This window comes from Gavialis gangeticus, unplaced genomic scaffold, assembly GCF_001723915.1.
Source record: "Gavialis gangeticus isolate Ggan-Ray unplaced genomic scaffold, GavGan_comp1, whole genome shotgun sequence".
Taxonomy (NCBI): Eukaryota; Metazoa; Chordata; order Crocodylia; family Gavialidae; genus Gavialis; species Gavialis gangeticus.
Window position 1 is genome coordinate 30,870,057 of NW_017729030.1, and position 23,259 is coordinate 30,893,315.

The 23,259-nt window shown below is 44.9% G+C and overlaps 1 protein-coding gene across 3 annotated transcripts in view; it reads left to right on the plus strand.

Moving 5' to 3' along the window:
- TRPC3 (transient receptor potential cation channel subfamily C member 3) overlaps nucleotides 1–23,259 on the plus strand; it is a 73,054-nt gene that overhangs the window by 29,559 nt on the left and 20,236 nt on the right. For all 3 annotated transcript variants that reach the window (XM_019522067.1, XM_019522068.1, XM_019522066.1), the window contains exons 3-6: nucleotides 5,035–5,220; nucleotides 13,908–14,072; nucleotides 17,347–17,563; nucleotides 21,618–21,851. In XM_019522067.1, coding sequence (XP_019377612.1) covers nucleotides 5,035–5,220; nucleotides 13,908–14,072; nucleotides 17,347–17,563; nucleotides 21,618–21,851 — 802 coding nt within the window. The remainder of the gene's footprint in view (nucleotides 1–5,034; nucleotides 5,221–13,907; nucleotides 14,073–17,346; nucleotides 17,564–21,617; nucleotides 21,852–23,259) is intronic.

Consider the following 23,259-nt stretch of genomic DNA (forward strand, 5'->3'; position numbering starts at 1 on the left):
ACTTCACACTAAAATTATGGATAGAGGTTAGCTTAAAATACTATAGCCACAAATTTATTGTCCAGACAAGTGAAGAGCATGGATTGACAGAAATCATTAAAGGTGATGACAGATTGGACTAACAGAGTGTTTTGAGTTTAAAAGTAGGAGTGAAATGTGGTAGAAATTAGGTGACTCAGAGGAAGGAAGTAAATGGAAAAGGGTAGAGGAGCGAGAAATGTGCTTTGTCATACGCCACACCACAGAAGAGGTGTTTATGCACAGAAAAGCAGGCACCCTAGCAGCCTAAACAGGCATACAGGAGACATGTAGATATATTGGCATAACTATAGATATGGAGGATAGAGTGGCTCCCAAGGTTTTAGGAGACTCTACGGCCTGTGGGCTGGATCTGGCCTGCCAAGCACTTCCCTCCAGCCTGCGGAGCCCCTTCTCAACCCAGGTAATGGTGGCTACCTCTCTAAAAGTCTCCAGCAGCAGCCGATGAACCCGGCCACCGGCTGCAGCACCTCAAGCTGTTTACTTGGGTTCTGGCTGTGAGGCAACCAACCCTGACCTCAGCCTGACCCAGGTGACTTCGCCCTGCCACTGGCTCAGGCCATGTTTGCAGCTTGCGAGGGGCGGGGGGGCTAGGCCAGACCCTGTGGTGCCGGTGAGGGGAAGGAGTGCCTGGGCCAGCTTCTGCTTTGCTGCACTGGACTGGAAAGGGCCCTGCCCTGCAGGTAAGCCCAGGAAAACGGCTGCTGGGCAGGCTTTTTCTGTGCCGTGCCGTGCCGCTTGGGCCGTGTGGGGTCGGGCTGGGCCAGCACTGGGAAGGGGAAGCAGCAGCTGGGCCGCAGCTCCAGCCCAGTCAACACCACGAAGGAGAGGTGATGGCAGAGTCGTGTCTCGCTCAGGATGGGATGAGCCCAGCCAGAGCGGCAGGGGCTCAGCTGCACTTTTCCCCTACCTGTGCCGGTCAGTCCAGAGTGGCACACAGCTCCACCGTTGCTTTTGCTGGCCAGTGCAGGCTGGACTCATCCCATCCCCAGCAGCACGTGGGAAGCAGCACATGGGAAGCCAGGGTTGTCCCGTCCCCAGCAGCATGTGGGAAGCTGGCTTCCCACGTGCTGCTGGGGATGAGACAAGCCCGGCCTGCACCAGCCAGCAGAAGCAATGGTGGAGACGTGTGCAGCTCATGACTGACCGGCACAGGTAGGGGGAAAGTGCAGCTGAGCGCCTGCCGCTCTGGCTGGGCTCATCCTGTCCCAAGCGGCACACAGCTCTGCTGCCGCTTCTGCTGGCTGGTGCAAACCTGACCAGGCTCTTCTCAAACCCAGCAGCATGTGGGAAGCTGACTCCAGCTACATGCTGCTGCAGGTGGGACGGACCCAGCTGGGTCTGCACTGGCCAGCAGAAGCGGTGGCAGAGCTGTGTGCCACTTGGGATGGGACGAGCCCATCCAGAGAGGCAGGGGCTCAGCTGCATTTCCCCTCTACCTGCACCAGTCAGTCCTGAGCGGCACGTGGCTCTGCTGCCACTTCTGCTGGCTGGTGCAGACCTGGCTCGGCTCCTCCCATCCCCAGCAGCACATGGGAAGCCGACTTCAGCTGCATGCCACTTTTCCTGGCCAGTGCCGACGCAGCTGGGCCCGTCCCATCCACAGCAGCATGCAGCTGAAGCCAGCTTCCCACGTGATGCTGGGACTGAGTTGGCACTAGCCAGCAGAAGCGGCAGTGGAGCCTCCCGCCTTTTGGGACCAGCTGGTGCGGGTAGGAGGAAAGTGCAGCAGCAAGTGGGGAAGCCACTGTTTGATAGGAGATGGGATGGGATGGGATGGGATGGGATGGGATGGGCTGGCCAGGCCGCACCAGGGAGGAAAAGCTGTGGCTGAGCCCCTTGCAGCTTGGGACAGGAGGGGTCCTACAGCACTGGAGGGTGCTGTGCTGGTGAGGGGACCTGGGCCTGGGCTGGTTTTTGCTGTGCCACAGGGGGAGCGGGGGCACGGACAGGGGCAGGCTGGGGTGGGTCAAGACCAGGTCATGCTGGCACCAGTGATGAGTGGTGGGGAGGGCCAGCTTTTGATGCCTGGGGCCTGATGGGGTGGGCTGGGTCCTTGCTTGTGGGAGGGGTCAGGTTCCAAGGCCACCTCTCCAAAAGGAGTACTTCCAGGGTGAAGGGAAGGGACTTATGGTGGCAAAGGTCAGGGGTTAGGGGGCAGGACTTCTGGTCCCAAGATAGCAACCAAGGGGTGGGGCAACTGCAGGGGCGGGCTACCCATGCAGCCAAAACTCATCAAGTGGTCCTCCACCTGAAATAATTGCCCACCCCTGCTCTAAGGTCAAAGAGAATGAAGAGAGACTAAGACACAGCAAAAAGGAGACTTATGGTTAAGGTTCCATATGAGTGACTACCAAAAATTGCTAAGGATATTTGGAAAAGGGGAAGCTACAGCATGAGAGGGCCTCATCTACACTCGAGAATTAGGGGAAGGGAAGCTTAGGTTAAAGTATGGCTTTTAGAAATGCCAGGGCACCCCCTGAGGTAGCACTGATCACTGGCACTGATACTTTGGTCTGATATTGGATTGGTACCGGTATAAAGAAAATTTGCTGTATCAAAATCCCTCCTGATGTGGCCGATAAATGCTTGTACATGCGCACAGCAGCAGCACAGTACTCAGGCAACAAGGAGCACAGCCTGGCAGCATGGAGAGCTGCATGCAGCTGATAAGTCTGTTGTGATAGAAGGGAGGAAGGAGGGTAGGGGTGGGGGGGGCAGGTTAGTACCCCCTGTGGTGAGGGAGCGGGCAGGGGAAGATGCTGCCCCAGTGGGGCAGAGCACGGGATGGAGACATGGCTCATGGCGGGGGCAGCTCCCGATGCTGCTTGCACCCTGGAAAGGCATGGGGTGGCCATATGGCCCCCAGATCTGCACGGAATGGGGCGGGCTGCAGCTGTGGGCTGGAGACGGGGTTGCACCGGGCTCTTCTCAGTGGGAGCTGGGCTCAGGGCAGGGGCTGTGGAGGGGCTGCAGCCACCCCAGATTTCGCCATAGCCCCGCTCCCTACGCCAATGCCCATCAGTCATAGGCACAGCCCCAGCTCAACACCCTGCCTCTACCCATGTGCCAGGAATAGCTGGGGCTGTGCCAGGAGGGCATCAGTGTTGGCACTGGGAGCAGGGCTATGGCAAAATTTGGAATGGTTGCAACCTTCTCCGTAGCCCCCACCCTGAGCCCAGCCCCCACCAAGAAGAGCCCGGTGCAACCCTGACTTCAGCCTACAGCTACAGCCTTCCTGCCCTGCCTCACACAGATCTGGGGGCACATACCACCCCCCTCTGCCCTCCAGGGTGCAAGGAGCGGTGGGAGCAGCCCCCCACAAGCTGCAGCTCTGTCCTGCACTCTGCCCTGTCCTGCCTTGGCTGGGTAGCACCTGCCCCTGTCCCCTCCCTCACTGCGATGGGCATTGATCTGTCCTCCCCACACCCCTTCCTCCCTCCCCTTCCACCACAACAGATTTACCAGCTGCATGCAGCTGTATCAGAAATTGGATCGTATCGGATGATATACCTCCTTAAAATTGGCTATTGGCCCCCACAATCTCCATCAGTGCACCCCTAATGGGTGTACAACTTACAAACAGCTGGGAGCTGCACGACTCATGAACTGCATGCCCCATGGATGCCCCACCCCAGTGCATCACATACCCACGCCCCCTGCCTTCCATCCTCTGCTTCAGTATATACACACAGCCCACCACCTGCTACACTGCAGACCCGTGTGGTCACCCCGCCATTGCACCATGCACCAATGAACTCCTCATCCTACTGTACCTCATGTCCCAGCTCACCCTCAGCTCCCTGCACTGCCACATACCCTATCCCCTTGATCACATGCAAGATGAAACAGCTGAAGGAGGGAGGGGGGAGCCCAGAGACTGGCCACTATTGCAGCTGGTGAGGGAGTGGTGCCTGGACTGGAGCCCTGGGGCCACAATTTAACCCCTGGTGGGCTACAACAGGTCTATGGACCCCCAGTTGGACAGCCCTGGGTTAAAGGATAGGTTTGAATAGTTTTGACTCCATCTTAACAAACAGTTTAATGTGTGTTAGCAAGAACCAGTTTGAACTTACATTTCAAATTCCTCCAGACAACTTCAGTATTCTTAATATGTATATGACTTTGAAGAGAGACTCTGAATTAAGGGTTGATTCTTTTCAGAAGAGGAAAATAGTGACAGTTGTAGAGACTTGTGGACAGTAACAAAGAACAATTATTGACAAGAGAGGGAAAGAGTGGTGGAACAAGAACAAAGAAGGAAAAGGGATCGAGACTATAGCTAGTTTTATGAAGGGACTAGTTTGTATCTGAGACATACAGGACTTTCAAGACCTGACATTATGTTCATAATGTTGAGGAAGAGAGAAGAGAAAACAGGAAGGAGAACAGATCTGTAGAGTGCTGGAGGATACATTGTTACAAATTAGGTCAACCTTGGAATTTCTCACAAAGGTTTAGGAAATGATAGGAACAGGAGAGGAAATATAGGGTGAAATAAAAGATATGAACATGGGAATAAGAATGATCAGCACCTTTAGCAATGAGGGCAGAAGAGAAATTAGACTTCTAGTTAGAGGGGAACTCCTGCTGAAAGTACCTGATGAAATCTCTACATCTGGCACCTGGGATACATAGGCACTTTTAAGGTAAGGTTAATAATTTCAGGGTTCTAGTTCTCAGGGTAGGTAACTGCATTTTGATCACTTAGAATTTCTTGGGAAATGTTATTTGGACACAGGACTCCTGTTGGCTTGTTCTGCTAAACTATTGTGTGATGTCATATTCAAACTGTTAAACAATTGCCCTGTTCAAACGCAGAGGTATTTGCCTTTTAAATAGAGAGAGAAGTGATTCCTATAAACATAATATTTGTAAAGTTCTTGAAATTAAAAAAAATGTGCTTTATAAATGTGCATTTTTTCTTACTGGTGACTATGAAGTATATTCATCATATGAGCCAAGGGCCATTATCTTTAATCTTTTTCTTTTTAGAATGATTATCGCAAGCTGTCTATGCAATGCAAAGATTTTGTGGTTGGTGTCCTTGATCTCTGCCGTGACTCTGAGGAGGTAGAGGCCATATTAAATGGGGACTTGAATTCTGAGCCAGTTGAAGTGCAGAGGCATCGAGCTTCACTGAGTCGTGTAAAACTAGCCATTAAGTATGAAGTCAAAAAGGTAACTCTGGTAGCTTACACGTTCCTACAATGTCATGTGTAAAAACATCATGTGTAAAAACCATATCATATTCTGCATGTATTGATAAACTGACAGTCAGTCATCTTATTAAGACATAAATTATGTGGGCCAGATTCTCAGATGGCAAAACCTGTGGTAAAAGCACTTCAATTAAGCTAGCAGAGAATTTCCTTCCATATATTTAATGACAAAAATTGCTTGTCCCAGAAAGATCATATATTTACATAAAACACAGATGGTGAAATCTTGGCTCATTGAATTAGTATCAGTGTAGATTTCAGTGTAGCCAGGATTCCATCTAGCAAACCTAAGTGTATGATATATATGATACTACCATGGGCGACTGGTGTCTCCTGAGTCTGGGGGGGCACAATTTGAGGATGGGCCAAAAGTCCCATATCCACTCCTTCCACTTCAGAGCTGGGCAGGGGGAGAGGGGGCACAGCACACCACTAACCCCCTGCCCCTTCCTAGGCCACCCCTCCCTAGGCATCCCCCACGCCTGGCATGAGCCCCAGGCTCACCTTTCTCCCAGCAGCAGGAACAGCACCTCTGCTGGGGGATCAGAGCACAGTCTTTACAAGTAGGGAAGGGGAGGGAGGGGCTGTGTGGGGGAGGGAGGCAAGGCAGTGCTCTGATTGGTTGGAGGGCTCTCTGATGCTCCAGAGCACTGTCAGGGAGGGTGGGGCTGGGTAGAGAAGTGGAGCACAGTCCCCAGCCACACAGTTGGGTGGGTGGGGATCCTCTCTATGCCTGGCTCCGTCCTGAATGGTGCCTTGTTGGGGTGTGTCAGCTGGCTCCCCAGCACTTTTGGGGGACAGTTGGGGGGCATGTGCTCCACCATGCCCCCTTACTTGTGAATACTACCTTGCCAGTTCCCATGGTTGCATTTCAAACAAGAGAAAGCTGTAGCTACAACTGGACTTTTTAATATTGTTAATAAAAGATCTCTTGTTAATTATTTTACTTACCATTGTTGCATAAGTGACATGTAGGGGGACCATGGTGGGGGGGGGGTGCCATGCCCCCCCTGAGAGCGCTGGTGCCCACCCTGACAGTGAGTGCTCCAACTGGTAGGGGGAGCACAGAGTGCTAGCACCCCCTCCCCTGAAAATGGCTCTGCACGCTCGGCAACTGGCTGCTGGGGGACACACCGGGTTGTGCCCTGCTGGTGCCCCCCCCAAGCTTGGGAGGTACCATGTATTTTTCTGTTTGATTTCACAGTGTTGGACCAAACCAAATAAAAGTATATGATAACACAGCTTGTATAACTTGCTTAGAAGGTCTTGTATTTAGTCACAAGTATAGCTACCTACACAAGTTTTTTCTTCAAGACAGAATTATTTCAATATTCTGAAAGAGAGAAAACAGGTTTCAGTTGTTACTTTGTTGTTTCTTTATCACACACTCAAAATTTCATATTAATACCAAACAAATGGATCATTGCTAATGAAACAGACTCGTAAGGAATTTTTTCATGACTTACTGAGTTTTTACAGTTTAAACATCTCATCATAAGTTCTGTTTTGGGAATATGTAGAAGGGTTTTACCACCAAGTAATCAGTTATTTATTTCTTAGTGTATACATATGTGTCTATCAATACCTTTAAACTATAATACATCTTTAGTGGATACCAATAACAAAAAAGCAATTACATAAAAATATTATGCAATATAAATGTTTTTATAGAAAGACTAGAGATCTGTAAATACAGCCCATTTATTGTAAATGTTTCTCCATTTATTATTATTGTAAAAATGTTTTCCATATAGGGCTATATTGTTCTTTCTCCAAGTTCCTATTGGGCCAGAACTGACCATAGTTAATCTGATGTCCTACCAGCAGATGTTTGGAGAAAAGTATAACTATGCCTGTTTATTATCTAAAGCTTCCTATAACCATGGTCACCTTTGTAACCAGTTTTAACAGCCATCATAATATCAGTCCCTGCATGTATTCTTCCATCTTTCATTATAACTCCCACCATGGTATGTAACTGCCCATCAGTGGACACCTGCTGAACTATCCTGCCATAAAAAAAATAAGTTGTTAACAACTTTCTAGGGCAACTGAGAAATTATTTCAGATTGTTTCACGCAAAGGGTGATCACTAAAACGATCTTAAAACAGATTCCAAATAGTTGAAAACCAGTGTTTTCAATACAATGTTTGCATTCAGTAAATAGAGTATGAATTTGAATGCGTTTCATATTAAATTAAAATATTTGATCAATTTAAAGAGGAGACAGTGAAATCTACTGACTGTAGACCTGTTACTGTGCCAAGTATTGTAAGTCCTTATGGTATTATTAAATTTCCTTGTACATCAAACTTTGATGAGACCATCTTCACTTTCCTGCTGAGCACAGCAGGTTTTTCCACAAGAAGGTTATTGTTAGAGGTGATAATTTAACTCTGAGCACAGAGCCATCACAGAACCATGCTGCACTTGACTGTGTTTTATCCCATGGTATGGTTAAACTAGAGTTGAGGTAGGTTTCCTACCTACTTGAATTCAGAGGCCTTTCTAGCTGTTGAACAGCTAGAAGTTTGAAGACTACTACTTCACTCCCTACAAAAAGCATTCAAAATGTAGGACAAACCTCCCTCCCATTTTAACTGGAGAAAGAAATCTTACTGTGGCTACAGCCTCTTTTTTAATTAAAGTGTTCTCAGGTGGTCTGGCAAGAGGGCACATACACAATCATGGGCAATTGGTGCTTCCCGAGTCTGGGTGTCCCTCTGTGGCTGATCGCTGACCCTGGAAGCACCAGCAGCAAAACTGGAAGTGTCCGCAGCAAAACTGGAAGTGCCCCTGGCGCTTCTCTTGGCACCCCCACCCAGCACCAGTCTCAGGGCGGGTACCAGCTGGCACTTCTCTTGGCACCCTCACTCCCTGGCCAATCTCAGAGGGGGCACATGCCCGCCCTCCCCATGTCTCCCCTATGCGTCACCCATGTACATAATCATGTTCAATAATTGCAAAAATCAGGATAATTTATTAAGGAAGGAAGTAGATGTAGCAGTATATTTGTCCCTGCAGTCAACAAAACATTGTTTCTTCATAATGTTGCACCCTTAAAACTGTCAAGAAACTTGTGTCCTGAGTGTGCAGTCATTTCTGCAAAATGTTCATTTACTTTGTAATAACTAGCTATTACATGTTTAATACAAAGCTGAGGAGAGATTAATGGAAAAGTGTGAAAGAGAGCACAGAAATGCAGAAGGTATCAGTGGAGGGGATGGCATGGTTAGAAGATGGAAGATTCTTTGACCTGGAGCCTGCTGGAGTTATAGGAGGAGAGGAGAGCAGATGGGGAGCTAGAGAAGTGGCTGCAGTGACTGAGGTCAGAAATAACAAAGGCATGAGGTAGAATTAACAGTGGGTTCAGAGAAAGGAGTGGGTTTGAAAGCTGTTGTAGCAAGAAAAGTAACAGGATTTGGTTGGGCTGAAAGTGGTTAGCTTCATCTCTAAGCTGGTCTTGGCTGCTCTTTCATTTAATTGGTTCCCAGAATGGCACTTGCACAAACATTGGCAACCCTTCCCCAGTAGCTCTTCTCTTTCCTTCTGTCCAAGATGGAACAGAAAGCACATGCAGTTTTCATCTTAGTGTGGGATCAAAATGCTCTTAGGTTATTTGGAACAATCCCAGTGGACAGCTGCATGACTCTGGATGAGAAGTAGAAGTGCCCTTTCATTACCAGCGCCCATAGCCCCCATGACAAGATGGCATCCCAGGGGGTCACCGTGTTCCCTGCCCCAGCGCTCCCTTACTGTGCCCAGTTAGTCTACAAAGTACCCTCAATTCTCGCCCGTCACATCTTTGATGTAAAGTACATGTAATAGAGAGGCTGCCTCTTTATCTCCCTGGACCCAGTTTTCCTCCTGTACACTGGTCTCACTTCTGTAATGGGTGCTTCTGTGCACACCCAGCTCATTAGCACCCTCTGGTTACCCTAGCAACCTACACCTGGGTGGTTATCCTGGCTCTCCAAGTAGCAGGCACCTTAGTGCCCTGCTACAGCACCCTAGCGATGCATCTCCGAGGAGGAAAACTGTTTCTTCCCGTTCCTCTGAATATTTTTAGGACTTTTCATAAACCAAATTGTACCTAGAAGTAGCCTAACAATTTCAGCCTATTCTACTGCCCAGCTGAATCTGCTGCTTGATTCGCTAATCATTTGCTGATGAACCATAGAACCACCTGAGCAAAGGACAGGGCTTATTTCTAACAAAAGGAAAGACCCTAGGAAAATTAGTCCAAAAGCCAACAGCAAGCTAAATTACAAATAAAATAATGATTTTTAAAAGAGTCAGACTGGCAATTTACTCAGTGTGGTGCTCACTTTTCTAAAAGGTCAAGGTCCATTAAAAGAAGTCCTGATTCACAGTAAATTTGTAAGCTTTTTTAATATCTACCTGTCATTCCACTAATACCAAAAACCACAATAAATCACTAATAAGTGATTTAGTCAGCATTTGTCAAACTCCAAAATTTTTAGATATATTTTTAAAGCACGGTAGATTAAAAGGTAAAGATCACTTCTCTTTTTAGAGCCACTGCAACAACATCATTCTCTTCGTGCTAAGGGCTCTTGTACACGTGATGAACATTGGCTGTTTTTGTGGTTTAATTGTCACACTGTACACGTGTGGGGGTTTTTACAATTTAAATGAGTTTGCTACCATGCAAACTAAACCACATCTGCATGTAGTTTAGTCTGCTATTTATAATGTTGCGGTCTTTGACAGCTTGCCCCCCCCCACCACAGGAGAGTCAGGTTGAAGGCAGAAGCACTGAAGCACTTCTTTTTTTTTTTTCACAGAGCTTGCCCACATCTCCCATAGCTGGGGGGTGAGCTATGGATGGGCCAAGCAGCCCCTGAGCTGCAGAGGGCCCCAGTCTTTTCTTCTGCAGCAGTAACACCCCCTGGGGCCACTGGGACAGGGTGCTAATGGGTGCGTGCTGCCCCACCTCTGGCTTAGGTAACAGTTGGATCAGGCTGGGTGCTGCCTCCCACTAGCTGCCTGCCCTGGTGGGCCTGGTAGGTGCCGCTGCCAGGGAGGGAAGCGAGGAGGGTTCCCCCCTCGCCCGCCCCTGCAGCTCAGGCCCTGTTGCCAGTTTGCCCCCAGTTGTGGCAGAGATGGGCAGGCTCTGCAGGAAAAAAAAGGCTCCCCCTGCAGTTCAGGCCCCTCACTGCTTTTTAAACTTTTTTCTTAGCAGAACCTGTCTGCACAAGCTGCCTCTGGGCCATGCAGCCTGTGAGCTGCAGGATTGGGGGGTCAGTCCTTCCCTCCATGGCAGCAGCAGCCCTTGGGACCGCCTGGGCAGGGTGCTAGCTCTGAGGGTGCTGCCCCAGCTCTCAGGCAGCACCTGCTGGATCCAACTGTTCCCTGAGCCTATGCACTGGAAGCCCATCAGGCATTGGTCCCTGCACAGGCTTGGGGAAGAGTTGGATCTGGCGGGTGCTGCCTGCGAGCTGAGGCAGCACCTGCGCAGCCAGCACCCTCCCCAGGGGGCACTGCCACTGCAGAAGGAAGGACCGGGACCCTGCCCCTGTAGCTCAGGGGCTGCACAGCCTGGCGGCAGTTTGCGCAGACAGGCTCCACTGAGGGAAAGAAAAATAAATGGTGAGGGGCCTGATCCTTTTTTCTTTTCCTGTGGAGCCTGCCTGTCTCTCCCACGGCTTCAGGGGCAAGCTACAGGGGCCCGGACCTTACCTCCACGGTGGCAGCACTCCTGGGCAGCTAGCAGCCTACCCACCTGCTAGCAACCCACCCAGGCACCCCCAGGGGGCGCTGCTGCCATGGTGGGAAGGACCAGGACCTCCCACAGCTCAGGGGCTGCTCAAACTGCTGGCAACTCACTCCCCAGCTGTGGGAGAGACAGGCAGGCTCCGCAGGGGGAAAAAAAAGGATGGGGCCCCTCACCATAATGGCTATCAAAGCTCCTAAATTGAAACGGTGGGTTTTTAAGTGTTGCAATTAAAAACTCACCTTTTCAATTTAGGGGATTAAACCCCCATCATGTGTACAAGTGGCCTAAGAGATTAGAATTTTCCTGTCCTCATTGCCAGCCTATCCTACTGTACTTACTACAGGCATTTTAAAATGGGATTTGAAATCTAAACAAAACTTTTCTGGAAAGAGTTGGCAGGCAGCATTGGATGGTACCATTTGATCTCAATAAAGGCAAAGCATAAAATAGAGATGTGGGGTTTATTTTTTATATATTTATTGTGAGGAACTCTTCAAACTATAACATACATTCTAAAACAATGTGCTGTTTCAGATTCTGGCTAATTCTTTCTGGGTTGGTACAGGAATGCTATATAATGTTACCACAACAATGTAAGCATTGTTTGTGAATACTCTTGTAATTTCTTACTCTAATTTGGTGACAAGTATTGTCAGTTTGACTGCTTTGCAGTATTTAAGCAGTAAACGTATGTTGCACTTTCTCAGTATCTTCCTCTTCAGAATGCAGTGCAAACACTATATTAAGCTTTACAGCATTCTTCTAAGAATGATAAATTATATTATCTTCATTTTACAAGTAGGGGACACTTAGGCTGAGGGACAGAATTGCCTACTACAAAAGAAGGAATCATTGTTAGATTCATAATGATATTCCTGGTCTTGTGCTCAACCAACTATTGCACACTTCTCTCTCATGATGTGTCTCACTGTACATGGTAATAATAATAATATCATAAAGAAAGAAAAAGAAATCTAGAATGAATGATTCAAACATAAGGCTATATATCTTTAAATCAAACCAAAAACACAACTAATTTTACTAGAGTAAAGCTTAAAACTTAATAAAACAAATTAAAGTATCCTGCAGTTAAATTACATTCTCTGTTCTTGTATCACTGTTTGTTTGTAGTAGAGATTAAAATAGAATTGGGCTCAGTATTTCACTGGTGGCCAAACTTTCCTTAATGTTGCAGAATTACCTTTGGAGGAATATTCTCTTTTCTGTGAGTTTTGGTGATTCTTATTAAAGTTAATGAAAGCAACATGCATGTATCTGCTTGCTGCAGCTAACTATAACACAGCTGAAAGATGAAAGATCCCAGCACATTAACAGGAAATAGATCCCACAGGATGTTTCACTTTCTGAGGGCTAGAAAAAAGGTTATGGAAGCTAGAAGATAATGAAACTTGCTTGAAGACAGTCTCTGACAAGCATCCTGAGGTTTATGTTAACAACAAATATAGTTCATTTGTTCTCAGTAGAATTTCACCATTATTTTAATGGGATGAGAGTTAGAACAATTTAGAGCATTTTTGAAAATTACAATAAATGTACATATTTTCAGCACCTCTAATAATCTGGATAACCTTATTTAGATGCCTAACTATAGTTTGAAGTGCCTAACTTTAAGTACTCAGGTTTGAAAAAGTTAATAATAATGTAAACTATTCAGCAAAGATAAAAGAAACATCTCATATGGGTGATTCATTTAAAATCAAAGTTCTGTTGTAACTAAAAAAACACCAAATGTTTGTATTTTTAGTTAAAACATACACCTCTCAGATTTTATTTGAGCCTCTGTAAAGTGTTGTTATGATGTTAACAGCTCATTAAAACTCAAAAGCAGTCTAAGAATAGCAGAAGACTGCACAGTGACAATCAGTATGATCAAGAACCTTTATAGTTTTAAAATAGTATAAAAGAAAGAATTTTTGGAAGACTATCAAACAGCATCATAGAGTATCTTTCATCTAAGATAGCACTAAAGTCACGAACTTCTGAAAGGATTGAGAAAGCATATAAATAGTTTGTAATATATATTTTATGATGTTAGAATAATGGGTAATAAAGCATGAAATACAAAAATTGACTTCTGGAAGCATCATAAACCAAGAGAGTGGTTTTTCACCACACTTGAGCAATTTTTTTTTGTATTATATAATGGCAGTTTTTATTCATTTTCAGTAAAACATCAGAATAGTTTTGTCTGAAATGTCTCCCAAAAAGCCAGGCTGGAAAAGGTAGTATGTCTTCCTGATTCAAATATAATAATACCGTTCTTCTTCAATATACCTGATGGTTTCTTCAGTCCAGCAGGAGACCTTCAAATCTTATATTGCAACCGTGTTCCCTTGCATTTCTTATTTAAGATAAGAGAATTGGTGGAAGAGGTGGTTAAAACTTTCATAAGGAAATTTGGGTGGCTGACTTTCTGGGAAGCATATGGAGTATGGGTAAGAAAGGTGGAATGCAGGGTTGGAGGTGAGCTAGGTTCAGAAAGTTCTGGGATCCATAGACAAATTAGAGGTAGATTGGATCAGTTTTGATACCTCAGAGGCAACCAGTTTACACAAGGTCATGAGAGGGCTCAACTCTGATAGGATCTAGCCGGTGAAGTGTAGAACTAAACTTGTTCTCAGACATAGGTCAATGGTAGTGCCCCATATTTGCATCCAGAGGCAGTATTTGGCTCTTTACTTCAACTGAGGTATTTCTAATCTCTGTCTTTTTTGTGTCTTGGTTTTTAAATAAATAAAGTTATAAGAAAGGAAAAAAGGCAGCATGTTTCTTGAGGTCTTACTTTATACAGAGTATTTTATATTTGCTAATCATGAATGCAATGTGTGTATAACTCTTACTGTAAAATACACTGAACCTTGATTTTCTTTCTTTTCACTCATAGTTTGTGGCCCATCCAAACTGTCAGCAACAGCTGTTGACTATCTGGTATGAAAATCTCTCAGGATTACGGGAACAGACCATAGCTATCAAGTGTCTAGTTGTGCTGGTTGTTGCTTTGGGCCTTCCGCTTCTTGCCATTGGTTATTGGATTGCACCATGTAGCAGGGTACAGATTTTTATAAATTCCATATTAAAACACCTTATGCTGTTTCATTTATCCCTTTCCACTCACTGTCATCTGAAGTATAATATTGCACCCTTGTATTACCTGAATTTTAACTGATTAATCAGATTTTTAGATAGCTCTGGTCCTGCTCCTAATTTTGTTATTAGATGTACATTACTTTGTAAAGTGGGGAACGCACCGATCAAAGACTAGTATGAAGTCTTATTCCTTCCAGCACCTGATCACCACTTGATCAGTAGGCAAGTAAAGCATGTTTAAGAATAAAGATAGACAATAGGGGTACCTGTAGACATGCAGGGATGCTGCTCTGACACATTTTAATTACAGCATGTTGAAGTAGACTCAATTAATTCAGTCTGCTGGAGCATGCTAATTAATGCACTCCAGCAGCCTCCACATCTCATGTATTCAGTGTCCCCACACTTCAAACTGGTGGCAGGGGCGCTTTAACTAAAGGTCATTGAATGAGCTTTAGTTAAACCATCCCCACTGCCATTTTGAAAGTGGGATGCTGAATATATCAGGCACCGCAGGCACTTTAATTAGAGCGGCTCTTGGAGCTCCCCCTCCCCTCACCCCAGCCCCAGAACGTGTGTAAAGACACTGGGTCTCTCAGGCTATAGTTTCTGTTTGTTTTGTTTTAATATCTAAAGATCCTATTCTCTTCATGATCCATGCTATGTAGTTGTGTACTCAAACTAAGGACTAAGGAGCATATATCCAAGTGTATGGCATCATATTCTCTCAGGTGGTATGTGAGGATCTGATCCTCCTCCCATGCAATTCAGTAATAAAACCTCCACTGGCCTGAGTGATGCAGGATTGAATCCTTACTCTAGCACTTGGTTTTGCTGCATTGTTAGGTCAGATTGCTTACAAAGGTGAATTGCAAAACAAAAATCAAATTAAACACAGCTTTTTAACCAAGGTATGGAGGTGCAGTCAGAAGAGAATGTCATTTTAACTCAACATATAGTAATTGTTTCCCTGTGTGAGAACATCCTGGTGATTCTAGGTTTACTGACGATGTCACAACAAAAATGCAGAAGTATCATTGAAAGCCTGTAGTATGTGAAAGGTTATCAAATGGTGGATTTCTTCAATAAGATGTATATAGGAAGAAGATAAAAGGCCTCCACAAAGAGCAAATACTTTTTAAAAGTAATTTTTAAATTGTAATTTCATTACTGAATCTCTTCCTGTCCCCCTCTCTGCAAACTTATGCAGAGATGATATCTGGCACAGAAATCCACGTTTCACCCAAATTATGGTTTTTTGTTTTTCAACTCATCTTCAAAAGAGGGTAAAATTTTGCACACCTCATACAAGCTTGTAGGGAATAGGCTGTTTTCTTTCTCTATTTTTTTTTTTTGCTTGTTTGTTTTTTAGAACAACCTTTATGAAATGGTATAATTGTTACTCAGATATTCCTCTGTGATCAGCTGTAGTAAAGGTATTCCTCCCAGCTGCCTGGCAGCTTGACATCATGCAAACACATTATTATTTGTTTGCGTCTAATATGGAAAAAGTGACATTTGTCCTTGAACGTTAATTCCCAACACCAGAAACACCTGATATTTTTCTATGCCAAATAAAAGAATTGTGCATACAAATCAATGGTTTAATATTGCAATTTAAAAATCAGAACCTAAAGGTCAGCTTCAGACAGGAGTACATAAAATGACTTTCAACTCCTTATTCAATAGACCTACTGGATTCTTTTTGAAAAATGTGTCTCATAGCATGCAGTACTTCACATGGGGTTTTACCACTTCCCCCCAATATTCATAATATTATCGTATGTGTTGTGTTGTTAATACAGCTGATCATTTAGTACAATATAATATTGCTCCATTGCTGTACTCAGGGCTCCAGACCATCTCTGTACTTTTGAGAAAAGGTGCAGCAGTGGGGCAAGGTGCTTTGAACACTTCTAACTTTGCAGTATCTCATGCAGGAACAAGGAACTATTACAGTTACACGTAGTGGGTCTCACAGACTGCTCAGTTTATGTCATGCTCAGCAATGCTAAAATGGGTGGTAAAGAGACTATTCTGAAAGGTACAGTTGCCCTGGACATCTCTCAGGCCAGCAAGTGTGGTTCTACACTATCTTCAACTTGTTCAACACAAATGACATATTCAAGTCCACAGTTGCCCAGAATCTTAGAAGCAGATTGTGCGAGTGCCCAGGAAGAAGTGAAAGGGAGAGGGAACATGAAATGCCTCTCATCAAAAAATCCTGCTGCTTGGTCTCACTGATTGCACAAGTTGGGGAGACACAGCAGACCCTGGCAGTAGGTTCCCTTCTTGGAAATTGGCAGTAGAATCTTCAGTAGACGTAGGCTATGCCACTGCCAGGGCCAGGGACACTCCTTGTTTTTCTTTTGTTATGGGGAATAACAATTGCAGCTTCATTATATTTTCCCTTAGCATTCTTGAAGGCCTGCAGCTTTTCTCCACCTTCTTCAGGAGAACTGCCACTGGCCTCTGCCATTCCTGCTATGCTCAGCCACTCACTCCAAATGCAGCAGCATCTGGCAACACTATTCTCTAATGGACAGAGCTCTGCATTAATCCATTTGAATTTGTTTAAACATGTTAACATTTCATAATTTTTTTTCTTACCCTGTTGTAGTGCAATATTCCTAATTAGTTTTAATAAAACATTTACAGATTCTTGGTTTGGAAGATATTTCATGCTCTGTATACATCAGCAATGGGGGATACAGTTATTTTTCCTAAAGCCTGATATTAATTGGCTTTGATGCTTTGATTTGCTGAATAGGATATGCATTAAAATCAAAGGCAAACTAATAGTGCCCTGAAAACTTTGAGTAATTCCTCATTGGTAGAAAAGGTGTTCTTTTGATACCCACTTTTTTCTGGGGCCGATCTGACCTTCCACGGACTTCTGTGGACACCTATTCAGGCCCTTTCTAAACAGCAGTGAATGTTGCCATAGTATGGATATACCTCCCCAAAATATTGCTGTGCTGATATTGTCTTCCAGGGATAGTGGAGCAACAGAAACTGAACAGTAGGACATCATCCCCAGTAGGGAGCCTGCTGTCAGGAATGGCAGACCATGGCTGTTCAATATACATGGCAGGGTATTTCTAAGCAAGTAGCAAGTATTTTAATTTCAGCCCATCTTTCACTATAGGTGCTTCTTTGTATTTCTAAAGTGTATGATGCAAGGGAAATCTGGTATCTTTCATAACTGAGAGTTTAGTTTGGTTTTGCCTTTGCAGCTTGGAAAAATTCTCCGAAGTCCATTTATGAAATTTGTGGCACATGCTGCATCCTTCATTATTTTCCTGGGCCTGTTGGTGTTCAATGCCTCAGACAGATTTGAAGGCATAACAACGCTACCAAATGTCACTGTTACTGATTACCCTAAACAGATCTTTAGGGTCAAGACTACCCAGTTCACCTGGACAGAGATGCTGATCATGGTATGGGTACTTGGTAGGTATACTACCTTTTCATTTCAATTACATTTTTTTATCTATGGAAATTCTAAAAGATTCTGATTTCTCACTGCATCTCCCATATGTTGCTCCAGCGGTTCCCACAGGAAAACCCTAGCTTAGGGGTGGCAGAAACAGATCTATACCATCTCCTCTTGCAGTTCCTGAGGTAAGGGCTTGCCAGGGTATAAGAAGCATGTTAGGGGCAGTAGGTCATGTGAGTACCTGGACTGTCCTGCACTCTAACTATTCTAGGCTGAGAGTAGCTTATAGCAATTCGTGCTTAGGCTACTATAAATTAGAGCCCAGGAGCAGCTGAGAAGCTTGTTTTAAGCACTCTAGTTTTCCAGTAAGAAAGCTAAGAAGGTTTCATCTGCATGTTATTTTATGCTCACGTTAAAGGGCCATTTTATTTATGTACTTGCAAGAATAAAATGGCCAACTGTCTTCATCAGAAGTTAGAGAGTATCTTTCCACTATGTAATAAATGAAAAAAATCAGGGATTCAGAGTCATCGTGCTGCAATATTCTGAAACTTTGACATTTGTGATAGAGGCATAGAAAAGTAGGGCTGAAAGGGACCTCAGTAGGTCATCTAGTCCCGGTTTGCTAGAAAGAATGACACAGTGTACTGTCTTAATGCAACATAGTTATTTTAAGTAACATCAAGAAGGCAATATGTCAGAAGGTCAGGAGTCAGTGTTCATGCATATTAGCACATTACTACTTATTTAGCATTACTTCCTACTAAATGAGCACATCTACACATGTTGCTACGTCACCATAGCAATGCAATACGGCAACATAGTGTCCATGGGCAAAAACCGTGATGCTGCATCTATGTTGCCATAGCAATGTGCTCCGTAGCAGCTAAAAATAACCATGTGCCGCATGCATGGTGCAGTACAGGCTGTTACTGCACCATCAGTGCGCCATCATTTACTACTTTGAAAAGGAAGTACTGAATGACCGTGCGGTCATTTTATGTGGTCAGAACATGCACACTAGCTCTAATGACAGAATCAGAACATGAAGTACCATAACATGGAAAAGTATAAACTGACCATGTACCACTATAATTATCTCTACTTTGAATGCAGTGGGGATTAAGAGGAAATATTATGGCTAAATAAAGGTGTTTTTCCTGTATCCTTTTGTAGCCCATAACGACTCCTGATTTGAGCATATTTTTGTTTTCATTGGGTATTTTGGTTTTATGAGAATGATCTGAGGATTCCCATGCCTTTGTCTCTTTTGGCATGTCCCCAAAGTATTCTACCTAGGAAGAATCACTATGATTTGGCTAGCCTGTAAGTATGGGTCACTGGGAATCTTTCATAGGGTTAGTTTCCTTACCCCCTGGGTGCATTTACATGTGCATTTACTTCAGACTAGATTTACTGTGCAGTAAACTACTGCAGAGTAAGGGGATTTGGGTAGGTGTCTACACATGCAGAGATTAGAGAGAAAATTTGCTCCCAGTTCCCTGCAGCGGGCCTGTGCTGCCACCGAGGGAAGCTCCAGATTCCTCCTGGGTGCTATCCCAGGGTTGGCAGGGAGCACCGGTTCAGGAGAGAGCTGTTGCCTGGGCCTGGGGGCTGTCTGCTGCTGGGGCAGGGACAATGTCCTGCTACTGCAGCAGCAGGGAGCTCCTGGTCCTGGCTCCCTGATCGGGTCGGGGCTTGGAAGGACCTGCAGTGGAAGGGCAGGTCCCAGCCCCCTACCTCAGTCTGCCAGTGGGGCAGCTAGCAGCGAGCTTGCCAGGACTTACCCCACCCCTGAAGCCATTTCCAAGCCCTGTGCCATGATCACTTGATTGGGGCACAGGGCCAGGACCTGCCCCTAACCAGCACAGTTCCCAGCCAGCCCCGGGCTGTAAGTGTTTCCCCATGCAGCCTGGAGCTTGCTGGGAATTGTCCCAATCAGGGGAACTCCATGTCTCCATGAAGGGAGCTCCCAGTCCTGCTCTGTCATCATGGAGCAGGGGCTGGGAACAAGCTCCCAGGCTGTTCTCAGTCCCAGCTCCACGACTGTAGAGCAGGGGCTGGGAACAAGCTGTCAGCCCCAGCTCTGTGATCGTGAGTGTGGAGTGGTGACTGGAAGCTCCCTGCTGCTGGGGCAGGGGAACGTTGTCCCCACCTGGGAATGCAGGGCAGGGGCTAGGAAGCTTGTTCCCCCCTGCCAGCTCTGCACTCTGCACAAGGTCTGTAGCCCCCACGAGCCCAGAGCTCACAGCAACCATGGGGCCACTGCTGGGAGATGCTTATCTCCCAGCCTGAGCCCCGTAACTGCAGGGTTTGGGCTGGTAGACCTTTATCTTTTAGCCTGAGCTTTGTGGTCACAGGGCTTGGGCTGGGAGATAAGGGTCTCCCACCCCAAACCCCGTGACTGTGAAGTTCAGGCTGGGAGAGAAGGGTCTCCCAGCCCCTTGCTCCTTGATTGCAATCTTGGGGCAGGGGGACATAGTTTCCACTTGGGCTCCTGTGGCAGAGTCCACCCCAGCAAGAGGCAGCTCCTGGGGGCAGGGAGCTATCTTCCACCTCCTGGTGGATGGCTGACAGGGAGCAGATTTTTCTCCTGATCAGGCAACTACACAAGCACTATAGCACCGTTACTAATGCTGAGTAAATTTGCTACTTGAATTTGCAGGTAGCAAATTTACTCAGTATTAAGGTGGTTTACTGCAAAGTAAGCATGTGCACATGCTTACTTTGCAGTAAACCACCTTAATACTGAGTAAATTTGCTACTTGAATTTGCAGGTAGCAAATTTACTCAGTATTAAGGTGGTTTACTGCAAAGTAAGCATGTGCACATGCTTACTTCACAGTAAACTATGCTGATGTGAAGTTAAGCATCTCCTGTAGAGGCGCCCCCTGTGAATATGAGGATATGCATACTAGATGGGAGTATATATTACTGCAGCAGAGTACTGTTGCTACTCAACTCAGGATTACTAAATTGCTCCAGATATTTACTGCAGCTTTAATTTCAAATGGCACAGATTCTCCAGTCAGCTTCCTGGGAGAACAAGTGGGCTTCAGGTGATTACAACAGTGCCCTTTGAAGCAGAGCCAGCAGCAAACAGCTGAGCAGCTTATCTTTAATGCAGCAACCTGCTATGAGCTTACAAGGATCTGAACCATCCGGATATGACTGATCCAGGCAATAGCAAACAGAACAAGCAGGGATGGCTGGCTCTGGCTCTTGGCTTCTGAATGGGTGCAGTATAAATGCTTATATGACAGTCATTAAAAAATGCAAGACAATATTAAAGAAGATTATGAAATAAAGAACCTGTGTTTTTAACTGTGCCATTTGCTTTTGGTTGCCCATAAATTTTGAGTTGTAGGTTGGTCTTAGAAGTTTAATCAGGTGACCTGGGAAGCCGTGACACATGGGGGCAGCAGGAACTACCGGCTGCTGCTCTGCCACTGGTGGTGACCAGGGTAGCTGAATTTTCCACGCTGCCCTGCCCCACTCTGCCTTCCCCTCCCTCCTCTCCTTCCCCTGAAGTCACACTGCAGGCAGCCACTGTGGTTGCTTCACCCTTATGCTACTGGTTGGGCCTTCCCTAGTAATGAATCCCTTTGACTGTGGAGATTTAAGTAAGAATAAATGGGTAAGTGAAATCAAAGAGTGCTGCTTTGGTTCTGGTTCTATGTTGTAAAACTCTTCTTTTGCAGCAAATGCATCCTCAGATTAGGCCATGATGTTCGCTGTGCTAAAATAAGTTATACTTAATTATACTTCATTAGCACATTGCTACTTATTTAGCATTTCCTCCTATTTAGCATTAGGTATATTATAGTATCACAGTGCCAGTGCATGCTAACTGCACTTTGACCCTACAGATATTTGTGAATCAATTCAAGTATTGAAAATTGCAGTCCTATTGGAATTAGGATAGCCCTGTGAAATAGACAGCAACCCTGTAACATTACTAGTGAGAACTTCTAGCCTTCTTGGAGGCCCTGATTATGTAGGTGGGGAAAATTCTCAATGGGACAGAACTGGCTATAGTACCTATGTTTTTTTCCCTTCTGTTTGCAGGTATGATGTGGTCAGAATGCAAAGAGCTCTGGCTAGAAGGACCCAGGGAATATATATTGCAGTTATGGAATGTTTTGGATTTTGGGATGTTGTCCATTTTCATTGCTGCTTTCACAGCCAGGCTTCTAGCTTTTTTGCAGGCCACAAAAGCACAGCAATATGTGGACAGTTACATTGAGGAGAGTGATCTCTCTGTGGTCACACTTCCACCAGAAATAGAATATTTTACTTATGGTGAGTTCAAATGCCATGAGGCAGTTCTTACAGCTCTTGGATTTCATAACACTTACCTAAAGGTTTCCAATCTTGGGTGTTTGTTTTTATACTTCTTAATTATATTTATTATCATGCTTAATTTAATAAAATAATTTACTGACATACTAATACTAAACAAATCAGAACCAGATACAGCCCAGTTTTAACTGTACAAAACAATACATTCAATGTTGTTTCATCTGCTTATACCAGAGCTGGTCTGACCCATAGTTGTCATGTTCTGGCTATTACAAAATTTGTCAAGTGCAGTTCATAGTAAGTGTGAAGTTTAGTTTCCCCCATACCCAACACTCTATTTTGTTAATTTTGCTTAATAGTGTCATTAAATTTACAGAGGACAACCAAAACATTGTGGAAATATACATTTATTATAATTTTTGTTAAATTAGTTACCTTAAACTAAAACATTTTAGGCTTTTTAGTAGAACTTGGTCAGTCCAAGCTTGTGATGTGACTAGTCAATGTTTATATAAGTTTAATACACTAGTTTTTTTAAAAAAAACCAAAGTATAGGTAATGCAACTCCTAAACAAAATAACTGAAAAAATCGGATAGAATCGTATGGCCAGGGTCAGATATTCAGAAAGCCTGAGACAGAATTGATCTAAGTCACACAGTTTTCTGTAAGCAGCGTAGTGTAGATCAGCAGTGAACAGAACACACATTTGCCCTTTGGTGGCAAGGGGGACAAATCTTAGACCAGGTTCCACCATTTTTAAACCAGTCTTTGTGTGCCGAACTTCTGTTCTGTTATGGGTATAGACTGGTTTCCAGTCCCTTATGCTGGTAAAAGGGGGCTTGTCTACACGTGGCCCTTTTTAGTGGGATTAGCCTAAAATTGCCATTTTTAAGGCACATTAAGGGTGTGTATCCACACATGCCTGCCTATATGCACCTTAAAAATGGTGATTTTAGGCTAATCCTGCCACATTTGATACCTGCTTAAAACATGTACCAAATTTAAACTGGCATATCTAAATCACATACTGTTGCCATTAACCTAATCACTTCCACCTAGTGGCAAGAAGCTGTAAAAGCTGGGTCAGGTACCCCAGGGAAGAAGCACACTTGTCAGTTCCTGATCCTGGTGTAATTTATACTACTTTACAAGCTGGTGTAAATTACATTGGGATATGTGGTCCTCTGTCCGTGGTATTGGTTATAGTGAAATTCTAGTCCCAGGTTTATTATTTCAGTGTAGAAATTCTAACTTTGATTATAGTGGAATTACTCTTTTAGTGGATTCCACAAGAAGGTAGCCCACATGTGCTGCTGACAATGATTTCAATGCACTTCAGAAACTCCTGTATGTTAAAATAGATAAAGGGCTTGTTAACTGTTATAGAATCAAGCTGAATATGCATGT